Source organism: Salvelinus sp. IW2-2015, unplaced genomic scaffold (genome assembly GCF_002910315.2).
Source record: "Salvelinus sp. IW2-2015 unplaced genomic scaffold, ASM291031v2 Un_scaffold560, whole genome shotgun sequence".
NCBI classification, from domain to species: domain Eukaryota; kingdom Metazoa; phylum Chordata; class Actinopteri; order Salmoniformes; family Salmonidae; genus Salvelinus; species Salvelinus sp. IW2-2015.
The window spans coordinates 463941-486486 of record NW_019942573.1 but is presented as its reverse complement, the minus strand read 5'-3'; the positions used below and the strand labels follow the sequence as shown (position 1 = coordinate 486486).

The 22546-nt window shown below is 41.3% G+C and overlaps 1 protein-coding gene across 2 annotated transcripts in view; it reads left to right on the top strand.

Moving 5' to 3' along the window:
- LOC112068528 (plectin-like) overlaps window positions 1-22546 on the top strand; it is an 89119-nt gene that overhangs the window by 51771 nt on the left and 14802 nt on the right. For both annotated transcript variants that reach the window (XM_024135680.2, XM_070438192.1), the window contains 19 exons: window positions 1210-1303; window positions 1573-1727; window positions 2973-3300; window positions 3463-3540; window positions 3646-3807; window positions 4077-4181; window positions 4709-4804; window positions 4900-5025; window positions 5159-5311; window positions 5571-5725; window positions 6061-6187; window positions 6526-6709; window positions 10712-10869; window positions 17748-17926; window positions 18064-18202; window positions 18563-18919; window positions 19168-19251; window positions 19351-19455; window positions 20148-20246. In XM_024135680.2, the coding sequence (XP_023991448.1) occupies window positions 1210-1303; window positions 1573-1727; window positions 2973-3300; window positions 3463-3540; window positions 3646-3807; window positions 4077-4181; window positions 4709-4804; window positions 4900-5025; window positions 5159-5311; window positions 5571-5725; window positions 6061-6187; window positions 6526-6709; window positions 10712-10869; window positions 17748-17926; window positions 18064-18202; window positions 18563-18919; window positions 19168-19251; window positions 19351-19455; window positions 20148-20246 (2884 nt within the window). The remainder of the gene's footprint in view (window positions 1-1209; window positions 1304-1572; window positions 1728-2972; window positions 3301-3462; window positions 3541-3645; window positions 3808-4076; window positions 4182-4708; window positions 4805-4899; window positions 5026-5158; window positions 5312-5570; window positions 5726-6060; window positions 6188-6525; window positions 6710-10711; window positions 10870-17747; window positions 17927-18063; window positions 18203-18562; window positions 18920-19167; window positions 19252-19350; window positions 19456-20147; window positions 20247-22546) is intronic.

Below are 22546 nucleotides of genomic sequence, written 5' to 3'. Positions count from 1 at the left end.
ACGCATGAAGATTCTACAAATTAACATTTAAAAAGGCACACCTGTTAATTGAAATGCATTCCAGGTGACTACCTCATGAAGCTGGTTGAGAGATTGCCAAGCGTGTGCAAAGCTGTCATCAAGGCAAATGCTGACTACTTTGAAGAATCTCAAATATAAAATGTATTTRGATTTGTTTAATACTTTTTTGGTTACTACATGATTCCATATGTGTTATTTCATGGTTTTGATGTCTTCACTATTGTTTTACAATGTAGAAAATAGTAAAAATAAAGAAAAACCCTTGAATGAGTAGGTGTGTCCAAACTTTTGACTGGTACTGTATGTGGCTACTGTAACTATGTGGATTATAACCAGTTTGGTGGATGTGAGAAGACATTGTGAGATAAAGATCGCTGGACAACCACATGATGATTCACTGAAAGATCCAGACACTGCTGTTGCCATTGCTAAGAGTTCAAAAACGTTCAATAATGTGATTATTTACGTCATAAGTAAGTTATTATAGGACCATCCTTACCAAATCACAAGAAAGCAGGGCATATGTCGTTTTTGTTAAGGGTTGGTCCCTCATCACAAGACTTCCAGTCTTAAAGTAAGCAGTCAGGGCAGTAGTCAGGGAAGCTACTGTGGGCTGTGAGTCACAACACAGCTAACCTCACAACACCTTATCGCATTACAACATCCTATGGACTGTCATCATAGCAACTGGGGAGGACTAGCTATCAGATAATCCATCATGGCCTTTGCCAGTCAGAGCTACGGTTTAGAGTATTTACTTCGCAAGAAGAAGGAGAAGAAGGAGTGAGTGTTTTACCCTGCCTGCATAATGTTTCTGAGAAGATTGTGTAATGTTTGCTCTAATTTGCAGAAAGTCTTTTTTTCTCCAGATATTTGTATTGATGCTCTTGAAATGTATTGAAATTAATGTCCATTGGATTTAAATTTATACCAACGTTATTATTTTATTTAATCGTTATTTTACTAGGTTGTCCCATTGAGGTCAAAATGCTTGTTTCACAAGGGATCTGGCCAAAGGGCCACTGTTGTCTTTGAGTAAAGTATTTCCAGTCATGATTTACAGTACCATAATCTAGGTTATTTCATTACCTCATTAGACAATACAATACTCCTCAACCAGTCTCAGAGCTGATTTAGGAGAGACTGTGGAACATGTGTTGACCTGATGTGTTGACCTTTGACCCTCAGGCTGGAGCGGCTGCAGAGGATTGTCAGTAAGGTCCAGATGGAGTCCGGGTTGTGTGAGGAGCAGCTCAYCCAGGTTGAGGGTTTACTACAGATGGTGAGTCTCACAATCTGCCGGGGCAGACAGTCACAGCCAATGTAGACTTTATAATGTACAATCTGTGGCCCTACAGATTTGTCACCACAAATCCATGCTGCTAGACTGAGTAGTCAATGATACAGTGAATGAATGCCCCACAGTTATGTGAGATTGGATGTGTTCGGATGTTCAAAGGCATTCTCAGGCTCATGGACTGATGTCTACTAATGCTGTATTCAAGATGGAACACATGGTGTCATAGTGTTTATACTGTATCTATGTTCTAGGATGTCCGTTTGCTGAGCTCAGGAAAGCCTGCTATGCACACAGCAGAGGTAGAGACAGACCTGGACGAGGCAGAGGGCATGATCCGGTACCTCTTCAATGACGTGCAGCTGCTGAAGGACGGACGCCATCTACAAGCTGAACAGATGTACCGCAGGTCAGAACAATCACTGAGTAAAACCATTTAAGCTCCACATAAAAATAAAATCTAACTATGTGTCACAATACAACTGGTGTAGACTTTACAGTGAAATGCCTGCTTACAAGCCCTTCCCAACGATGGTTAATTTTTTAAATAATTGTAACACAAAATAAATAAAATAAAATACACAAGAATGGAGCTATATACAGGGAGTACCAGTACCAGATCAATGTGCAGAGGTACGAGGTATTTGAGGTAGAAATGTACTGTACATGAAGGCAGAGTAACGTGACTAGGCATCAGAATAGATAATAATAATAGTAAAATAAAGAACAGAGTAGCAGCCGCAAATCATGACTGTAAAAGTGTGTGAGTTTTTAATGTGTATGTGTGTGTGTGTGTGTGTGTGTGGGTGGGGGGGGGGGGGGGTGTGTATGTAGTGTATGTGATTGTGTGTGGGTTTTGTGTGGGAGTGTCAATGTAGTGTGTGTAAGTGAGTGTGTATATGGTGTGTATATATAGTCTAGTGAGTTTGAGTAGGGTCAGTGCAAGATAGTCAGTACTGATAGTTTGGGTACCATTAATTGACTATTTAGCAGTCTGGCTACTGGCTTCCAGTTGAAGCTCGCATCCGCTACAAGACCATGGTGCTTGCCTACGGAGCTGTGAGGGGAACGGCACCTCCGTACCTTCAGGCTCTGATCAGGCCCTACACCCAAACAAGGGCACTGCGTTCATCCACCTCTGGCCTGCTCGCCTCCCTACCTCTGAGGAAGTACAGTTCCCGCTCAGCCCAGTCAAAACTGTTCGCTGCTCTGGCACCCCAATGGTGGAACAAACTCCCTCACGACGCCAGGTCAGCGGAGTCAATCACCACCTTCCGGAGACACCTGAAACCCCACCTCTTTAAGAAATACCTAGGATAGGATAAAGTAATCCTTCTAACCCCCCCCCCCTTAAAAGAGTTAGATGCACTATTGTAAAGTGGTTGTTCCACTGGATATCATAAGGTGAATGCACCAATTTGTAAGTCGCTCTGGATAAGAGCGTCTGCTAAATGACTTAAATGTAATGTAAATGGCTATTCCGCAGTCTTATCTACTCAGAGCATTACTGTATTATTGTGAGGCCTTGTGGGACACGCGATGAAACCTAAGCCCTTACTGTATTGTTAAACCAACTTGTTAAATCCAATTGGTTGAAATACCTGTTTTGTTGTCATTGAACGATTCAGCATTGTTTCTCCTGTTTTACCTCCAGAGTGTACCGTCTCCACGAGCGGCTGGTGAACCAGCGCAGTGAGTACAACCTGAGCCTGAAGTCCGGAGTGACTACCACCCAGATATCCATGTCCCAGATGCAGACCCTTCAGCAGGTTCCCATGAGGGTGCGTCCCGAGCTGGATGAGGTGACCCTGTGCTACATCCAGGACCTGCTGGCTTGGGTTGAGGATAACCAGAGGTGGGTGGACCAGGGGGAATGGGGCTCGGACCTGCACACCGTGGAGTCCCGGCTGGGCAGCCACCGCGGCCTGCACCAGTCAGTGGAGGAGTTCCATGCTAAGATCAACAGAGCAAAAGCAGACGAGGTACAGTGTGAAAAACTACCTGGGATGGGATTGGAGTTAGGGGAAAATTAGACTGATTCAGTCATACCATCATTGATCCTCTTTAGTTACTGCCAAAATGTCCGCTTCTTTTTTTAGCCATGCTTCTTCTCTAATCTTTAGTCTTTTTCTATTCCCCTTCAGAGTCAGCTCTCCCCTGTCAGCAAATGTGCCTACAGAGACTACTTACCCAAGCTGGAGTTGCATTATAGCAAGCTTCTGGTAAGTTATGGACTCAAACTATTAACGTACAACTACAACTTTTCAACTATCTGCCATTTATCTAATGCGTCTTCTCCAATCTCATTGTAATTCTTTTCTCCTCAGAGTTCTTCCAAGGCTCGTCTGTGCAGCCTGGATGAGCTTCATGCCTTTGTCACTGCAGCCACCAAGGAGTTGATGTGGCTGAATGAGAAAGAGGAGGAGGAGGTTAACTATGACTGGAGTGAACGCAATACCAACATGAATGCCAAGAAAGACAACTACTCGGTATGGCTGTTCTCATCCTCACCCAACCTGGAAAGTTCAACATTAGCTAAATAGAGTTAGGCATAATACAGATATTGTAGTGTAAAGTAAAAAGGTACACTGTACAGAACAGTAGTACTCCCATCTTTAATTCGATTTTGATCAGATTATGTTAAATTATTATTTTGACAATGAAATGTAATTTATTATGATTAGGGGGATGCACTTTCATATCTAGTAATATCCCCCCTAATGCCATAACACTGTCTGTTTTTTTTGGTTTGTTTCAGGGGTTGATGAAAGAGCTGGAGCACAGAGAGAAGCGGGTCAACAGTGTCCAGGTCCAAGGAGACAAACTGCTGAAGGAGGGTCACCCTGCCAAGAAGTCTGTAGAGGTGAGAACACAATCACAAGAGTTTCTAAGTTGTTTTAATTTCCTGAACAGTATACAAACACACACATTACAGCAGGGGTCGGTAACAGGGGTCCCATGGACTAAAACCGTCCCGCAAGTGATTTGTTTTGGCACCGTAAAGTTTTTCGGATTTTAGTTTTTGGTCAAAAAAAAGAAAAAATAATTATGCTAAAAAAAAAATATTAGAAAATATGTTCCCATTAATAAAATTAAGATTTGTGATTGTTTCTCAATGTAATCAAGGTATGAAATGATCATGTTATTTTCAAATACGATCTCTTTTTGGGCTTACTTGTGGTGAATTTGCGGTGTTCAAATTGTTGTAATTATGTTCTATCTGCAAAAATCTGCAAAAATCGTCCCGCTGCTGAATCTAGTTGCCTACCCCTGCATTACACAGTATATATTTAACATGGATTTGTCTTTGACTTTGTCTTTTATTTCTAAGAGCAGAGGATATGAGAATAGGTGTTTTTTTAAGCTATTTTTTTTCTCTCCTCACCAAAGGCCTTCACTAAAGCCTTGCAGACCCAGTGGAGCTGGATCCTGCAGCTTTGCTGTTGCATCGAGTCCCACCTGAAAGAGAACACCTCCTACTTCCAAGTATGCCAACTCATACATCCCCCTCAGATAGTCCAATTAAAATGCATCCTCCTATCTCTAAAACGGTTTGTGCTCCTCTTTTTCTACCCTGGTAGTTTTTCTCAGACGTGAAAGAGGCAGAGGAGAAGATGAAAAAGATGCAGGAGACTATGAAGAAGAAATACACGTGTGACCGTAACATCACTGTCACACGACTCGAGGACTTGTTACAGGACGCAGTTGTAGGTTGACTTATTCTACGTTATTGAAGAAGTGAAGAGAAAATACAGCAACTCTGATTCAGTGACATTACTGAAGCAACAGCATCTTTCATTGTCTGTTTTGTTAAATACCCCTGTGGTGGTTCATATATAGGATGAGAAGGAGCAACTGAAAGAGTTTAAGACCCACTTGAATGGGCTGAACCGGAGGGCCAAGACCATTGTCCAGCTGAAGCCACGTAACCCTGGTACACCAGTCAAGGGTAAAGTGCCTGTCCAGGCCATCTGCGACTTCAAACAGATGGAGGTGAGGAGATATTACTGTTCATGTGACCAGCTTTCCAGTGGAGGAGCAAACACTCTTAGGCWACTACTTAGTYTAAGCGCATCTTATCAGAATCTGTGGAAATTGAGTGTTTATTCAAAACATAGATTAGTGACACTTAGAAGTATAACAGCAATAGTATCTGTTGATTTTATGTATCTTATTAGTCATGCTCGAAGGCCTGTCATTAGAACTGGTCAGAACAGTATAACATGGGCGTTCATTTTGTGCCTATTTCCAGATCACGGTCCACAGAGGGGAAGAGTGTGCGCTGATGGACAACTCTCAGCCGTACAAGTGGAAAGTACAGAACCCCAAAGGCAGCGAGGCCACTGTGCCCTCCATCTGTTTCCTGGTTCCACCCACCAATAAGGACGCAGTGAGCGGTGTCTCAGGGTGAGGCAACCAATCATCTCCTTGCCTTCAAACAATATGGCTAAAACCTTTGATTTAGCCTTACCATAAACAACATGGCCAAAACCTTTGATTTAGCCGTACCATTAACAACATTAGCCTGGTCCCAGATCTGTTTGTGCTCTTGTCCACTCCATTGTTGTTTGGAATGACAATTCCATAAGGAGTTGGCAAGAGAGCAGATACAGAATGGCTACCAGGCTAAAATTAGATGGATAGAACTTCTTTAATTTAACCTTTGTCAGACCGTTGATGCCTCGTAAAGACATTTGACCCCAGCACTTGTATGGTTCACTAACCTCAAACCTCCTCCACAGTCTGAACGAAAGTCACCAGAACCTGCTGGTCCTGTTGCAGATGCTGCACGTGGACATGAAGAGCCTCATGTCCTGGCAGTACCTGATGAGAGACATCCACCTCATCAGCTTATGGAACATTACCATGGTGAGCTCAAGGTTTCACACAGGCTATGTCTCAAATGGCACCCTATTCCCTATGTAGAGCACTACGGGCCCTGGTCAAAGGTAGTGCACTACATAGGGGATAGGGTGCCATTTGGGACATACATATACACTTTTGGAGAGATTGGAGAGATTTTTTGTCATTAGATGGTGTCTCTTGGTTGTAGAATTAAATTACGCCCTCAGAATTATTTATTGTTAGCTATACAATTCCAAAGGTTCTGGAATGGGGGGGGGTTTCTGATGGAATTCAGGCAAAGAGAATATAACACTCTTCCTGACCATGCTCACCCTCCCTATCTTTCTTCCCCATCACTGCAGTTTAGGACTCTGACGGTGGAGGAGTACAGGCTAGCATTGAGGAACCTGGAGCTCCACTACCAAGACTTTCTAAGAGACAGCCAGGACTCCCAGGTCTTTGGGGCAGATGACCGAATGCAGGTGGAGAGTGGCTACAAAAAGGCCAGCCAGCATTACGAAGAACTGCTGCACTCTGTGGAGAAAGGTGAGTGTCAGACATCCGAGCATGGAGAGGGCCTGTATAGTACAAGAAGAAGCATCCAACCAAGTTATTTTTGATGACATCAGTATTGCACTTTGTTATGCACACTTTATTGCACTCTTTGTTACATACCTTATGAGTTGTCGTTGCATTTTCCATTCATGAACATCATGATTTCAATATTTGTTGTTAGAAATGTTTAAAATTTATCACAGACTACAAATAGTGGTTAACTGTTGAATTCACATTACAGGCAATGTGGCGCCCACTGGAGGTAAGGTGTCCGTCCTGGTTGCAGTGTCAGACTGCAGTGTTGACTGGCTAAGCTTGATAGTTAAGGGATGAAAATAGCGCCGTTCTGATTCACTCCATCAACTTCCCTCAATCTAACCATCATTGATCACCATCCAAGATTCTCTAACTTCGCTGTTCATTGCGTTAGCCACCTTGTCAAATCGCATGAGTTTGCCTGTGTTGATGCATTGTGTTGTTTAATCATGTGTAATAATTCCGAATTTTTCTCCTGCATGAGCTGGCAGTTGATTGAGTTTGATTTTGAAACTATGCATTTATAACCAGAAGTTTGAGTGATTTTATGGATTTCATGTGACATACACTGAGTGTACAAAACATTAGGAACTGTGGGAAGAATTGGAGTCATCATGGGCCAGCATCCCTGTGGAATGTTTGACACCTTGTAGAGCCCATGCCCAAAGTTTCAAAAGCGTTCCATGTTGACTACAATGCATGTTGACTACAGTGCTTCCCACAGTTGTGTCAAGTTGGCTGGATGTCCTTTGGGGGGTGGACCATTCTTGATACACATGGGAAACCGTTGAGTGAAAAACCCAGCAGCGGTGCGGTTCTTGACATGCTCAAACTGGTGTGCCTGGCACCTATTACCATAACTTGTTCAAAGGCACTTCAATCTTTTGTCTTGCCTATTTACCCTCTGAATGGCACACACACACACAATACATGTCTCAATTGTCTCAAGGCTTAAAAATCCTTCTTTAACCTGTCTCCTCCCTTTAATCTACACTGATTGAAGTGGATTAAAATGACATCAATAAGGGATCATAGCTTTCACCTGGATATATATAATGTTGCGCTGTTGGCGGTAGGAGCACTTGATTCAGCAGCCCTAGCGCCGAGAAGGCAAGGTGTTCCCATTTTGAATCATTACATGTGTCTGAAGGTAAAACTCCGCCTATTCGGCAGGCCCAGAGAGCAAATCACATGCACCTATAGGACTACCACTGGCCAATCAGGTAGCTCAGATAACTGTGTCTGCAGTTTCCTTGAGCCATTGACTTTAAAGAAGCCTCAAGCACACAGCAAAGTTGATACTGTGAGATTTAAAAAAAWTTAAAACTATGACTAGAGAGAGACTCAACAAATACAGCAAAGAAGCTGTTGTTTTTATGATTAAGTTAGTTTAAGTTGTTATTCACCACAGTCAACATTTTGTTCAATACTATTATAAGCCATGAAATGATCAGTCTCCCTACTTCCACTCACGCTGCGATGAATAAGTAGCAAAGTGTTTCGATAAGCTTGCGTTGTTATTATTAGGAGTAATACGATGAATTGGTGAATAAGGAAGTGGAAGACTGTGTCCCCTTTTCTCAGCGGAGGGAGAGGGGAGGGACGATGAGTAGGGTGAGAGGCAGCCTCACCTCTGCTCCCTCCCCTCAGACCGACCATCAGATGCAGGCCATCAGTCCCGTAAAATAAAAAAAGCTAATGATTATGCTCACTCAGCTGTGTCTCACAAGTAAAGCAACAAATTATATAAACTCAGCAAAAAAAGAAACTGTCAACTGCGTTTATTTTAAGCAAACTTAACATGTGTAAATATTTGTATGAACACAACAAGATTCAACAACTGAGACATAAACTGAACAAGTTCCACAGACATGTGACTAACAGAAATGGAATAATGTGTCCCTGAACAAAGGGGGGGGTGTCAAAATCAAAAGTAACAGTCAGTATCTGGTGTGGCCACCAGCTGCATTAAGTACTGCATGTCCTCCTCATGGACTGCACCAGATTTGCCAATTCTTGCTTTGAGATGTTACCCCACTCTTCCACCAAGGCACCTGCAAGTTCCCAGACATTTCTGGGGGGAATGGCCCTAGTCCTCACCCTCCGATCCAACAGGTCCCAGACATGCTCAATGGGATTGAGATCCGGGCTCTTTGCTGGCCATGGCAGAACACTGACATTCCTGTCTTGCAGGAAATCATGCACAGAACGAGCAGTATGGCTGGTGGCATTGTTATGCTGGAGGGTCATGTCAGGATGAGCCTGCAGGAAGGGTTCCACATGAGGGAGGAGGATGTCTTCCCTGTAATGCACAGCGTTGAGATTGCCTGCAATGACAGCAAGCTCAGTCCAATGATGCTGTGACACACCGCCCCAGACAATGACGGACCCTCCTCCTCCAAATCGATCCCGCTCCAGAGTACAGGCCTCGGTGTTATGCTCATTCCTTCGACGATAATCGCGAATCCGACCATCACCCCTGGTGAGACAAAACCGCGACTCGTCAATGAAGAGCACTTTTTGCCAGTCCTGTCTGGTCCAGCAACGGTGGGTTTGTGCCCATAGGCGACATCTGGTGAGGACCTGCCTTACAACAGGCCTACAAGTCCTCAGTCCAGCCTCTCTCAGCCTATTGCGGACAGTCTGAGCACTGATGGAGGGATTGTGCGTTCCTGGTGTAACTCGGGCAGTTGTTGTTGCCATCCTGTACCTGTCCCGCAGGTCTGATGTTCGGATTTACCAATCCTGTGCAGGTGTTGTTACACGTGGTCTGCCACTGTGAGGATGATCAGCTGTCCGTCCTGTCTCCCTGTAGCGCTGTCTTAGGTGTCTCACAGTACGTACATTGCAATTTATTGCCCTGGCCACATCCTGCAGTCCTCATGCCTCTTTGCAGCATGCCTAAGGCACGTTCACGCAGATGAGCAGGGACCCAGGGCATCTTTCTTTTGGTGTTTTTCAGAGTCAGTAGAAAGGTCTCTTTAGTGTCCTAAGTTTTCATAACTGTGACCTTAATTGCCTACCGTCTTTAAGCTGTTAGTGTCCACAGTGTTCCACAGGTGCGTGTTCATTAATTGTTTATGGTTCATTGAACAAGCATGGGAAACAGTGTTTAAACCTTTTGCAATGAAGATCTGTGAAGTTATTTGGATTTTTACGAATTATCCTGAAAAAGTGACGCTTCTTTTTTTGCTGAGTTTATTACCAGTGCGATCATAGTTTGAGAAGAACAACATTGGCAGGGCAATTAAAGCATAGCCAGATATGCAGTGAAAATGTATTGCGCCTATAGCCTACTGCACAAACCTCATTACTACAGAACTGTGTTAATGGTGCACAGACTTACATTTTTGAAATCATGTTTATTAAAACAAAATTTAAGCTGTAGATCTCGGCTTGCATTTTGACTCCGGAAGTGATCTTGACTCAGAAAAGGTTGGTGACCACTGGTCTATGTCATGGAAAGAGCAGGTGACCCTAATGTTTAGCACACTCAGTGTATAATTCGTTATAACCTGAGAAAATAACAATAATAAATTCATGATCGAAATGACCAAGAACAAAATCTGCCTTTGTGCTATTGTACTATTACCGTGTCTGCATCCCAAATGGCACCCTGTTCCCTACATAGTGCACTACTTTTGACCAGAGCCCTATGAACCCTGGTCCAAAGTAGTGCGCTATATAAGGAATACAGTTCCATTTGGGATGCAACCCATGTAAGCAGATCATTTTAAGCAAAAATATGCTCTTTGTATCATTCAATATTAAGGGAATGAGGATAATAGTTTGTGGAGTGATTTCCTTTACGGTTCATTGAGGTTCTTAACACTGTGTTATAGTCTAAGAGGATAATCAGCGATCAGAGCACTATTTTATGATCTGGGATTCTAGTCCTCTTGAGCTGTAAATGAATCTTTTTATACACCTTTGTAATGGTTTCTCCATTCTGGTCAGGTGAGGAAGATGAATCTGAGTGCCGGAGCTACCTGACCAAGATCAAGAACCTGCGTCTGAAGCTGGAGGTCTGTGAGACTCGCACCATTACACGTCTGCGTCAGCCCGTGGACAAGAACCCGCTCATGGCTTGCGCACAGAGGACCACTGAGCAGAAGGTACTGCAGTGACGTCACCCCTAAGTGTCATTGTTTTGTTTTGTTTATTTCGATCTCCATTAGCTGTTGCACATGCAGCTGCTAGTCTTCCTGTGGTCGACACAAAAATACACTTCCTTCAGAAAGTATTCATATATCTTGACCTATTCCATATTTTGTTGTGTTAGTCGGAATTCAAAATAGATTAAATATGTTTTTCTCACACATCTACACCCTACCCCATAATGACAAAGTGAAAACATGTTTTTTAGATTTGTTTGCAAATGTATTCAAAATGAAATACAGAAATATCTCATTTACATATATTCACACCCTAGACTGAGCAAGATGGCGGACTGAACACAGTAGTGTAGATCACCTCAAGATCAAAACGTAATATTCAATATCGGTAAATTAGACTAAATATTAGCACTTCACAAACTGGTGGGTAATAACCGTCAATCTGGATAACAACACAAAACAAATCATAAGGCTAGAGAAATGTATCGACAAATATTACCAATACAAGCAACACCCAAACATGACGGAGAGTAAAAAAGGAGAACCAATCCCGAAAGAAAACGTGACTCTTCGACTGACACAGACAATTTAAGCTTTTCACAACCGGGAATGGTAAGGGTGGGAACCGATCTGTTAAAATCGATAAATGAGAAATTGGGCATACTCGAATTAGTCAGTAAGGATATAAAGGAGTTGAAGGCAAGGCTCAAGATGAGTGATGAAAAAGCTGTGACATTTGAGAAAGAAACAGACAAGCTAAAAGGGACAGTCAACAAGATTGAAACCAACGTTAATGAACTTAAAAAGGAAAACATCTTTCTGAGAGAAGCCTTACTTAACATACAGACTAGATCCATGATAGAACATCTGGTACCTACTGGTATCCAAGAGAAAGAAGGAGAAGTTCTTAGAACGTGTACACCGTTTCGGACAGAGATATGAGCGGCCAATCGTTGCCAAATTTGCTTTCTTTAAAGATATAATAATTGTTAAAAGACTATTAATATAGTTGATTTATTTACTGTCATGATGGAATGGTCCCCAACCCTATACCCCCAAATGAGTGACCCATACACTAAGGAGAAGTTCTTATCTGTTTTATGGGCCTACTGTAAGTAGCCTATACGCAGCCAAATCAGAAAGATGAATGTGGTCAGAGACCTACTAAAGCAACACCGCCCCCTCAAGATTCTGAGCCTGCCTGGCAGGGTTGGTCCTACAAAGCCAAAGCCCCCTGATAGGAGAGCATAATATACAAGAAAATTCTCAAAGCTGCTAATGAAAACCTTGACGACCTTGTACCTAGCCGTTTGGTGGTCCCCACCCGGGCAGTGGCAGTGCTGGAAACACTAGCTGCAGTAACCCATGGGGAGGGGGTCACACTCGGACATTCAGAGAGGGGGCATATTATTGTGGCCCTGGTGGCACAAAATAATCAACGGTCTGACTGCACAGAGATGCTTTGGAATATGGTCACAACGGGGACCAGCGTGTGGGTGTTTCAGGGGAAGGGGGTGTATCTGATCTCCATCACCTAGGACTTGACAATGGTTAATTAAATCTCAAAAATGTTGCCAGTTTTTGCTCAATTTTGCATTCCTTCTCATACAGCTGCAACTGTATATGCATTTGTAAATCAAGTCCCTTCTTGATTTGGGCTCTGGGATGGAACAACTGTTTAGCATCTGAGTTTATGGTTGTTTGTGGGGGAAAGGGGTTGAGTGTGTGTGTGTGTGTGTGTGTGTGTGTGTGTGTGTCCCACAACTGTTGCTAGGGAGTAAAGATGTTAGGAACAATATAGGATGAATCACAATAATTGTTTGCTAAAATAATAATTGCTTGCCAAAATGTAATTTTTGTAATGTCAAACCTGATAAGAGGTAAGAATCCTTTGCATGAACCACCTACATTATTACAAATAATAATTGTTAATTATGAAAATTAAGATAAGCAGGATTTTTTATTTATATATATTTCTTAATAGATATATAATACAAATCGAGGTGAGGGCGATGGAAATGCTTTTGGTGGCTGATCTGCTTCTGTTCTGTGGGTGGCACTGTCTGTTCTTTTCGAAGGATGGGTCCCGATCTTTCGGAGGCCTTGGGATCCGGGGGGACAGGGGTGGTCTGCCGGTCACTGGGATGACAACCCAACTTGGGATGGGGAGGGGTTTTAGCGGGTGGAATAGTGAGGAACAATTGGAGGTTAATTTAGTAGCAATGCAAATATCATGGTATAGCTATATGGACACTAAATCACTATGGTACATTTAATGGTGAGTTTACAAACATATATTAAAGGGAAAGGGGGATACCTAGTCATTGTACATCTGAATGCATTCAACTGAAATGTGTCTTCCGCATTTTACCCAACCCCTCTGAATGATAAATAGATGTGAAACGTGTACTTCATTATGGTAAATGCTGAAATAAGTATAGCTAGTTATAATTGTAATGGCTTAGCAGATAATAAGGAAAGACAGTCAGTATGTACCTGGCTAAAAGAGAAGGAATACAATATCTATTGTTCATTCAACAATTTGAGATGAAGTTGTGTGGAAAAAGGACTGGGGGGGTGAAATATATTTCTCCCATGGGGAAAGAAATTCAAAAGGGGTGATGATATTAATCAACAGTAATTTTGATCCAAATGTGCACATTTTCCAAACAGATCCTCAAGGTAGATGGATGATTTTAAATATGTTATTGGACCATAAACAGATATGGCTCATGAACCTATACGCTCCAAATAATGATGACCCACGTTTCTTTGAAAAAATATATGGTAATGTATCAACCCTAGAAGGAATACAAGACTCTATTATAATGCTGGGAGATTATAATACGGTTTTAAATACCTCTATGGACCGTAAAGGAAATCACARTACAAACGATCACTCTCATGCACTTAAGGAAATCATACATGCCATGGATATATTGGAATTAGTGGATATATGGAGGCTGAAATACCCTGACCTAGTGAGATATACATAGGGGAGGCTCAATCAAGCTCGTTGTCTTGATTACTTTCTTATGTCATTTTCTCTGGCACAAAGTTTTAAACGTTTTGATAGGGTACAGAATGCAGTTGGCCCATTAATTAACATCTATTGGATGATAACTTGTTTTTAACTAGGACAGAATCATTTATAACTGACTTTTTCCGACATAACATAGGTACATCAGATTCGCTTATTATATGGGACACTTTTAAATGTGCTTTTAGAGGCCATGCAATTCAGTACTCATCTCTAAGACAAAAGCAATTTAGGTCAAAAGAGTCCATATTACCATAGGAAATGGAAGGATAGATCGATACAGATAGATCGCAATAAAAACTGTACCATAGAGGCTCAGAGTAAGTTAGAGGAAAAACCCCCAAAATMTAGGAACTTATTCAAGAAAGATCCGGTGTAATATATTACAAAAATAAATCGAACTGGATGGAATATAGGGAAAAATGCTACCAAAATAATTTACTTAAACTTGTTACAAATGGAGTCAACAAACAATATTTTGAAAGAGGAAGTAAAGTACTTTAAGCATATGTTTTTCTTTGTCTCCTCCATCTCCACTAATAATGTAAAATGAACAGCAGTACAGAAAGACTCATGTGAAGGCCAAATTACAGATGAGGAACTTCTTGATGAAATTAAAGCCTTTAAGTCTGGGAACTCCAGGGCTYGATGGCATACCAGTGGAGGTATACCAAACCTTTTTTGATATACTCAGAGGACCGTTATTAGCATGTTTTATCTACTCCTATATAAATGGTAGATTATCGGACACTCAACAAGGTCTAATTTCATTATTACTGAAACAGGATCGAAGTGGTAAATATAAAGATCCAGTCCATAAAAAAAGGAGTCCTCTTGCACTTCAGTGTTGTGATGCAAAAATTCTAGCTAAATGCTTAGCGGATATAACTAAAAAGGTATTGTCAGACATTATTCATCCTAATCAGACAGGTTTTTCACATAGACAATATATTGGAGATAATATAAGACAAGTACTGGAAACAATAGGACACTATGAAACATCTGGGAAACTAGGCCTGGTTTTCATAGCCTACTTTGAAAAGGCCTTTGATAAAGTACGACTGGAGTTTATATATAAGTACCTGGAATATTTCAATTTGAGAATCTCCTATAAAGTGGGTTAAAGTTATGTATAGGTATACCCTAGGTATAAAATAGTAAATAATGGCTACATCTCAGAAAGTTTTAAACTGTCAAGAGTAAAGCAAGTTTGTCAAATATCAGCATATCTATTTATTATTAATGTTAGGTGTTAAAATCAGATCCAACAATAATATGAAGGGATTAGAAATCCAGGGCTTAAAACAAAGGTGTCATTTTTCGATTGATGTTTACTTTTAAATCCACAATTAGAATCCCTCCACACCATCAGAGGATCTAGATACTTTACTCTGGATTAAAACCAAATTATGATAAATGTACTATATTACGTATTGGATCACTATTTTTAAAAACGTTTACATTACCGTGTAYTTTACAAATAAAATGGTTTCAAAATAGCGCTTGATTGTTTTTGCGACCTCACTTGAAGAAACTTTCAAAGTTCTTGAAATGTTCCGTATCCACTGACCTTCATGTCTTAAAGTAATGATGGACTGTCGTTTCTCTTTGCTTGTCACAACACAACTGATTGGCTCAAACGCATTACAGTAAGAAGGAAAGAAATTCCACAAATTATCTTAAAGCACACCTGTTAGTTGAAATGCATTCCAGGTGACTACCTGATGAAGTTGGTTGAGAGAATGCCAAGAGTGTGCAAAGCTGTCATCAAGGCAAAGGGTGGCACCTTTGAATTCTCAAATATACATTTGGATTTGTTTAACACTTTTTTGATTACTACATGATTCCATATGTGATATTTCATGGTTTTGTTGTCTTCAGTATTTTACAATGTGGAAAATAGTAAAAAAWAAWAAAAAATTCTTTTTTTTTTGAATGAGTAGGTGTTCTAAGACCAGTAGTGTACAGTATATATTTACCCACCAAAAGTAAAATATACACACCTTGAGTCACTACTTTGTAGAAGCACCTTTGTTGTAATGAACATGATTAGAGACAGAGCTGGTTTCAAGCACAGGGCACAGCAGATGTTTATTGCAAAGGACCACAGGAGGAGGCAGATAGCTGGGTCCACGGGCAGGCAGAAGGTCATACACAGCGGGTCCAAAAGGGCAACAGTACAGGCAGGGAAAAGGCTAGTAACGTAGTCCGGGAGATCAGGCAATAGGTAGATAACAGGAAATCCGATAGGCTAAAGTACAGGCAGGGAATAGCAAAAGGCGTCGTTAGTGAGGCAGGCAAAAACTATCATACACGGGAGGAGTAAATCACAGGAAACCCAGCACTCTGAAAGACAGTGTCACAAAACAAACAATACCTCACAGTGATTGGGTGCAAAGAACTGATCTAAATAGTGTGTGATAATGACATACTGGTGTGTGAACAGGTGATTAGAATTCAGGTGATTGGGATCTGGAGCGTGAGCTGCGTTCAGGTAATCTAGGTGTTTGAGAGTGTGGGCTGGAAAGTGAGCTGCGTTCAGGGCATCTACATTTTTGAGGGTGTGAGTTGGAAACAGATGTTACAGGCAGTGATTACAGCTGTGAGTCTTTTTGCGTAAGTCTTTAAAGAGCCTTGCACACCTGGATTTTACAATATTTTCCCATTATTGTTTTTTAAATTCTTCAAGCTCTGTCAAGTTGATTGTTGATCATTCCTCTTGCCAGAGGTTTCTTCCTTCCTGACCACCCATGTAGGCCAAGTTAGTCTCTTTCTGACAGTTGTCATAGATTGTGGCTAGAGAAGCCTGTAAATCTCTTGATGTTACCCTGGGGTTCATTGAGACTTCCATGAGCATCTTTCGGTCAGCTCTTGGGCTGAATTATGTGGGACTACCTGTCCTAGGTAGATTGCCAGTCGTCTGGAATGATCTCGATTTGTAGATGATCTGTTGGACAGTGGAATGATGTACTTCGAATTGCTTGGAAATTGATATCTAACCCCTCCCAGACTCATGGGCATCAATAATCTTTCTTCTTAGGGCCTTTGATAGGTCTTTTGATTTTGGCATGATGTGTTACCACACACCCATATAGTTAAGACCAAACCAGACCAAGTATCTAATCTTTATGGAAGGCTGGACCTTCCCAAGTCACTCTCTAATGATTTTCTAATAATTTGCACTTGTTTTGGCGCACCTGATTCTATTTTTTGCCATTTTATGTCATAGTTAAAGTAGGGGTGTACTAACTTTTTTCCAACAAGGAAATTGCATTTTCAAAGTTAACTTTTTTTTGTGTGATTTGTTAATTGGTTTACCTTTATCAATGCATGTGGTTGGAATTTAGCTCAAATATCCAGGTGTCCAAATATGTAAAAATAAAAAATAAAACTTTCCAGGGGTGTACTTACTTTTTCACATGAATGTATGTTATTTAGATTCTGGGGTCACCATGCCACTGCAATGGTTACCGTAAATCACACATCCAATCCCAAAGTAAACAGACTGAAGTTAATGGTAGATCTGTGATGAATTGTCAGCCCAAAATAGATAACATGCCTATTTGAAACAGAGCCAGGCCACATTCAACAGAGGGTTATTGTTTAGGAAACTATTTAAAGTTCCCTTGTGACACGTAAATTAAGTTAGACAGTAGAAGGGCAAACTAACGTTTTTAGATCAGACATTCTGTGTAGTACATGTTACATCTGCTCGATTCTTGTCGTAATAATTTCAGAAGACCTTTGTATTCCTATTTTGCTTGTTAGCAACTCCATGAAAAAAAGACTGCAGGTGGAATGGCTAGTTATGGTCCATTATTCCCTTTTCTGCTCATAGAAAGTCCAGTCAGAGTTGGAGGACTTGAAGAAAGAACTGACCAATGTGGCTGAGAAGACAAAGAAGGTGCTGGCATCCTCTCAGCAGTCCAGCTCCGCCCCAGTACTGTGCTCTGAGCTGGATATTACGCTGAAGAAGATGGAGCACGTCTACAGCCTGTCCTCCGTGTACCTGGACAAGTGAGTCCCTCGCTGACTCTGATTGTTACTACATGCATATCAAAACCATAAGACCAATAAGTAACATCTTCAATCTAAATAGTTTATCTGAATCATAATACACACACAGCTAACACTATACACCACTCCTTGTTTAGACTGCAAGCCATCGACATAGTGATCTGCAGCACAAAGGGAGTAGAGGACACCCTCAAAAAGTACGAAGCCCGTTTACGAGATGTCAACAAGATGCCAACAGACGAAAAAGAGGTGGAGAACTACCGCACCCAGCTAAAGGTACAGTATCTCTGTTAGAATGAACTGCATTCTATCCGTTGGTGTGTAGACAATGCTTTCATATGGACTGGTTATCAGACAGTGACTTAATGATTTCTATGCATTTGTAGCAAAGTTCCTCTCTCTCCCCCTCTTTTTTGCTCTCTCTCTCCCCCTCTTTCTTGCTCGCTCTCTCTTTCTCTAACTCTCTCTCTCTCTCTCTCTCTATATATATATATATATATATATCTCGCTTTCTCTCTCTCTTTATATATATATCTCTCGCTTTCTCTCTCTGTCTACTCTCTCGCTCTTTTTCTCTAACTCTCTCACTCGCTCTCATTCTCCCTCTCTCTTTCTCTCCCTCTCTCTCTCTGGTAGACAATGCTTGGCGAGGCCGAGGATGACCAGAATACGTTCGACACTCTCCAGGAGGAACTGCAGAAGGCGATGGTCGTAAACGAGCGGATGACGCAGGTCCACAGCGAGCACGATGCCGAGCTGGAACACTTTCGCCAAGTAGTGGCTGTGCTAGAGGAGCGCTGGCAGGCCGTGTTCGCCCAGATAGACCTGCGCCAACGCGAGCTGGACTTGCTGGGGAGGCAGATGTACTCCTACCACGAGAGCTATGACTGGCTCATCAGATGGCTCAATGATGCCAAGCAGAGGCAGGAGAAAATCCAGGCTGTGCCCATCGGTGACAGCAAGGCCCTCAAGCAGCAGTTGGCACAGGAGAAGGTACTGTACAACTGATAATAATAATAATTGATTGGATTTATATACCGCTTTTCTACCTAGATGCTCAGTGTTTTACATAGTAACAGGGAAACTCATCTCATCCACCATCGATGTGAGGCACCCAGGACAAGGTATCTGGAGGCTTCCATTACAAATAGGGGAGATAAAGCTTCTTAGCTCGATAATGGAATGCAATGTTACCTTATCAAGACTCGGTTTGTCAGTTTGACAATCTTTTATTATTGCAGAAACTCCTAGAAGAAATCGAGAAAAACAAAGATAAGGTTGAGGAGTGTCAAAAACATGCAAGGTCATACATTGATGCGGTCAAGGTGCGTATGCAGATCAGATGTCACTTTAAATAAGATTATGTAAATGGAGATTTGTTGCATCAATAATATTTGTATATTATGTCAATGTGTTTTCCCCAGGACTATGAGCTTCAGTTGGTGACGTACAAAGCTCTGATGGCACCTATGGCTTCGCCCCTAAAGAAAACCAAAATGGAGTGTGCATCTGACAATATCATCCAAGAGGTAGGTCATATAGACATGGGGAATTTATTTCATAGTCTTTTATAGCTTCAGTAGCTTTAAAATTGTTTACAATTACAGTGAGCTGCAAAAGTATTGGTACAGTTTTAATTAAACAATGATTATGAGATAAAGGTGCAGACTGACAGCTTTAATATGAGGGTATTTTCATCCATATCGGATTAACCGTTTAGAAATGGCAGCACGTTTTGTACTTTTGGTCCCCCCATTTTAGGGAACCAAAAGTATTGGGACAAATTATATGTGTATTAAAGTAAAAATGTTGTATTTGGCCACATATTCCTAGCACACAATAATTACATTAAGCTAGTGACTCTACAAACTTGTTGGATGCATTTGCTGTTTGTTTTAGTTGTGTTTCAGATTATTTTGTGCCCAATAGAAATGAATGGTAAATAATGTCTTGTGTCATTTTGGAGTCACTTTTATTGTAAATAAGAATAAGAATGTTTCTAACACATCTACATTAATGTGGATGCTACCATGATTATGGATCATCTTGAATGAGTCGTGAATAATGATGAGTGAGAAYGTTACATAGGCATAAATATCATACCCACAAAAAATGCTAACTTCCCCTGTTATTGTTATGGTGAGAGGCTAGCATGTCTTGGGGGGTATGATCATTATTCACGATTGATTCAGGACTTTAAACATCTGGAATTGTCTTTCAGTATGTGACTCTGAGAACCCGCTACAGTGAACTGATGACTCTGAACAGCCAGTACATCAAGTTCATTATGGAGACACAGCGCCGACTTGAGGATGAGGAGGTAATTGAGGGACAACAATCTTGAAAGGACAGAAGAGGCAGCAGCTCCCAGCTTATCCACTAACCATAACGACAATATCCTGGTCCAAGATCTGATTGTGCTATCTTGTCAACTCTTTTCCATGCCAAACATTTTGTTTGGCATGTCAAGGAGTGGCATGATGGCACAAACAGACTCACATACGCAGGCTATAACAACAGTTACTATAAAACACTCTCTTTATGGAAAATCAAACATATCCTTGTCAGTATACAGTAGCAGTCAGAACACCTACCCATTCAAGGGTTTTTCTTAATTCTTTACTATTTTCTACATTGTACAATAATAGTGAAGACATCAAATCCCTATTTTTGGACCTTATCTCTTATTATTCAAATAATATATCTTCCACAATATCTTGCATAAAAGTAGGATTAGATTATGCAGTAAATGTCAGTAATTGGGATTGGCTTGCTTACGTACAGTAGCTTTTTGCATTTTACAAACTTCTGTACGTGGCCGTGTAGGTGCTCAGAATTTTTCCTAAAAATTGAAAATGTACTGATCAACTCGATTTAAGCTTAGCCTCTGTGGGTAATACACTTTGCATGGTCTTTGCACATTATTATTTCTCTGCTTCTGTCCTTTCAAGTTTATTTCCAATTTTAAAACATGGTGGATTGAATTTGAAGGTTAAAGATAATACGATCTTAGTCCAAGGTAAAGTTCAAGAGTAGTAGCCAAGTCGGTACATTGAAAGTGTTCTTTGATTGATTCTTATTTGATCTTAGTAATGAAAGATAAAATGGTTACTACAAGAGACAGCAAGGAAAAATACCTCAACTGCATTATGCTATTCAAGATCTCCATATTGTTGTTGCAATGTAAAGTCTCACTATGTGAGCCATACATTAAGTTTGGGATTATTTTCTCAAAGAAAATAGCAAACATTTCTGTCCCTAGATAACACATATTTATTCATTTGAAATACATCAAGGGTTTGACATTATTGACAACCATGAAAAAGATMATCAAAAATGACTGTATAAAATAAATTGCTATATTGTATGCTCAAAAACATTAGAACTTTTTTAGCATACAATATACAGTGCATTCGGAAAGTATTCAGATCCCTTCACTTTTTCCCAATTTTGTTACGTTACAGCCTTATTCTAAAATGTAGAAAAAAATGTTTTACTCATAAATCTACACACAATACCCCATAATAACAAAGTTCAAACAGGTTTTTAGAAAGTTTGCCAATGTATATTTAAAAAAAAACGGAAATTTAACATTTACATAAGTATTCAGACCCTTTACTCAGTACTTTGTTGAATCACCTTTGGCAGCGATTACAGCCTCGTGTCTTCTTGGGTATGACGCTACAATCTTGGCACACCTGTATTTGGAGATTTTCTCCCATTCTTCTCTGCAGATCCTCTCAACCTCTGTCAGGTTGGCTGGGGAGCATCGCTGTACAGCTATTTTCAGTTCTCTCCAGAGATGTTAGATCGGGTTCAAGTCTGGGCTCTGGCTGTGCCACTGAAGGACATTCAGAGACTTGTCCCGAAGCCACTCCTGCGTTGTCTTGGCTGTGTGCTTAGGGTTGTTGTCCTGTTAGAAGGTGAACCTTTAACCCAGTCTGAGGTCCTGAGCGCTCTGGAGCAGATTTTCATCAAGGATTTCTCTCTTTGCTCTGTTTATCTTTCCCTCGATCCTGACTAGTCTCCCAGTCCCTGCCGCTGAAAAACAAGCCCTCAGCATGATGCTGCCAACACCATGCTTCACCATAGCGATGGTATTGGGCAGGTGATGTGTGGTGCCTGGTTTCCTCCAGACGTGAAGGTTGGCATTCAGGCCAAAGAGTTCAATCTTGGTTTCATCAGACCAGAGAATCTTGTTTCTCATGGTCTAAGAGTCCTTTAGATGCCTTTTGGAAAGCTCCAAGCGGCTGTCATGTGCCTTTTACTAAGGAGTGGCTTCCATCTGGCCGCTCTACCATAAAGGCATGATTGGTGGAGTGCTGCAGAGATTGTTGTCGTTCTGAAACGTTCTCCCATCTCCACAGAGGAAGTCTGGAGCTCTTTCAGAGTGACCATCGGGTTCTTGGTCACCTCTTTGACCAAGGCCCTTCTCCCACAATTGCTCAGTTCTTGGGGACCTTCAATGCTGCAGAAATGTTTTGGTACCCTTCCCCTTAGCTGTGCCTTGACACAATCCTGTCTCTGAACTCTACAGACAATTCCTTTGACCTCATGGCTTGGTTTCTGCTCTGACAACTGTGGGACTGTATATAGACAGGTGTGTGCCTTACCAAATCA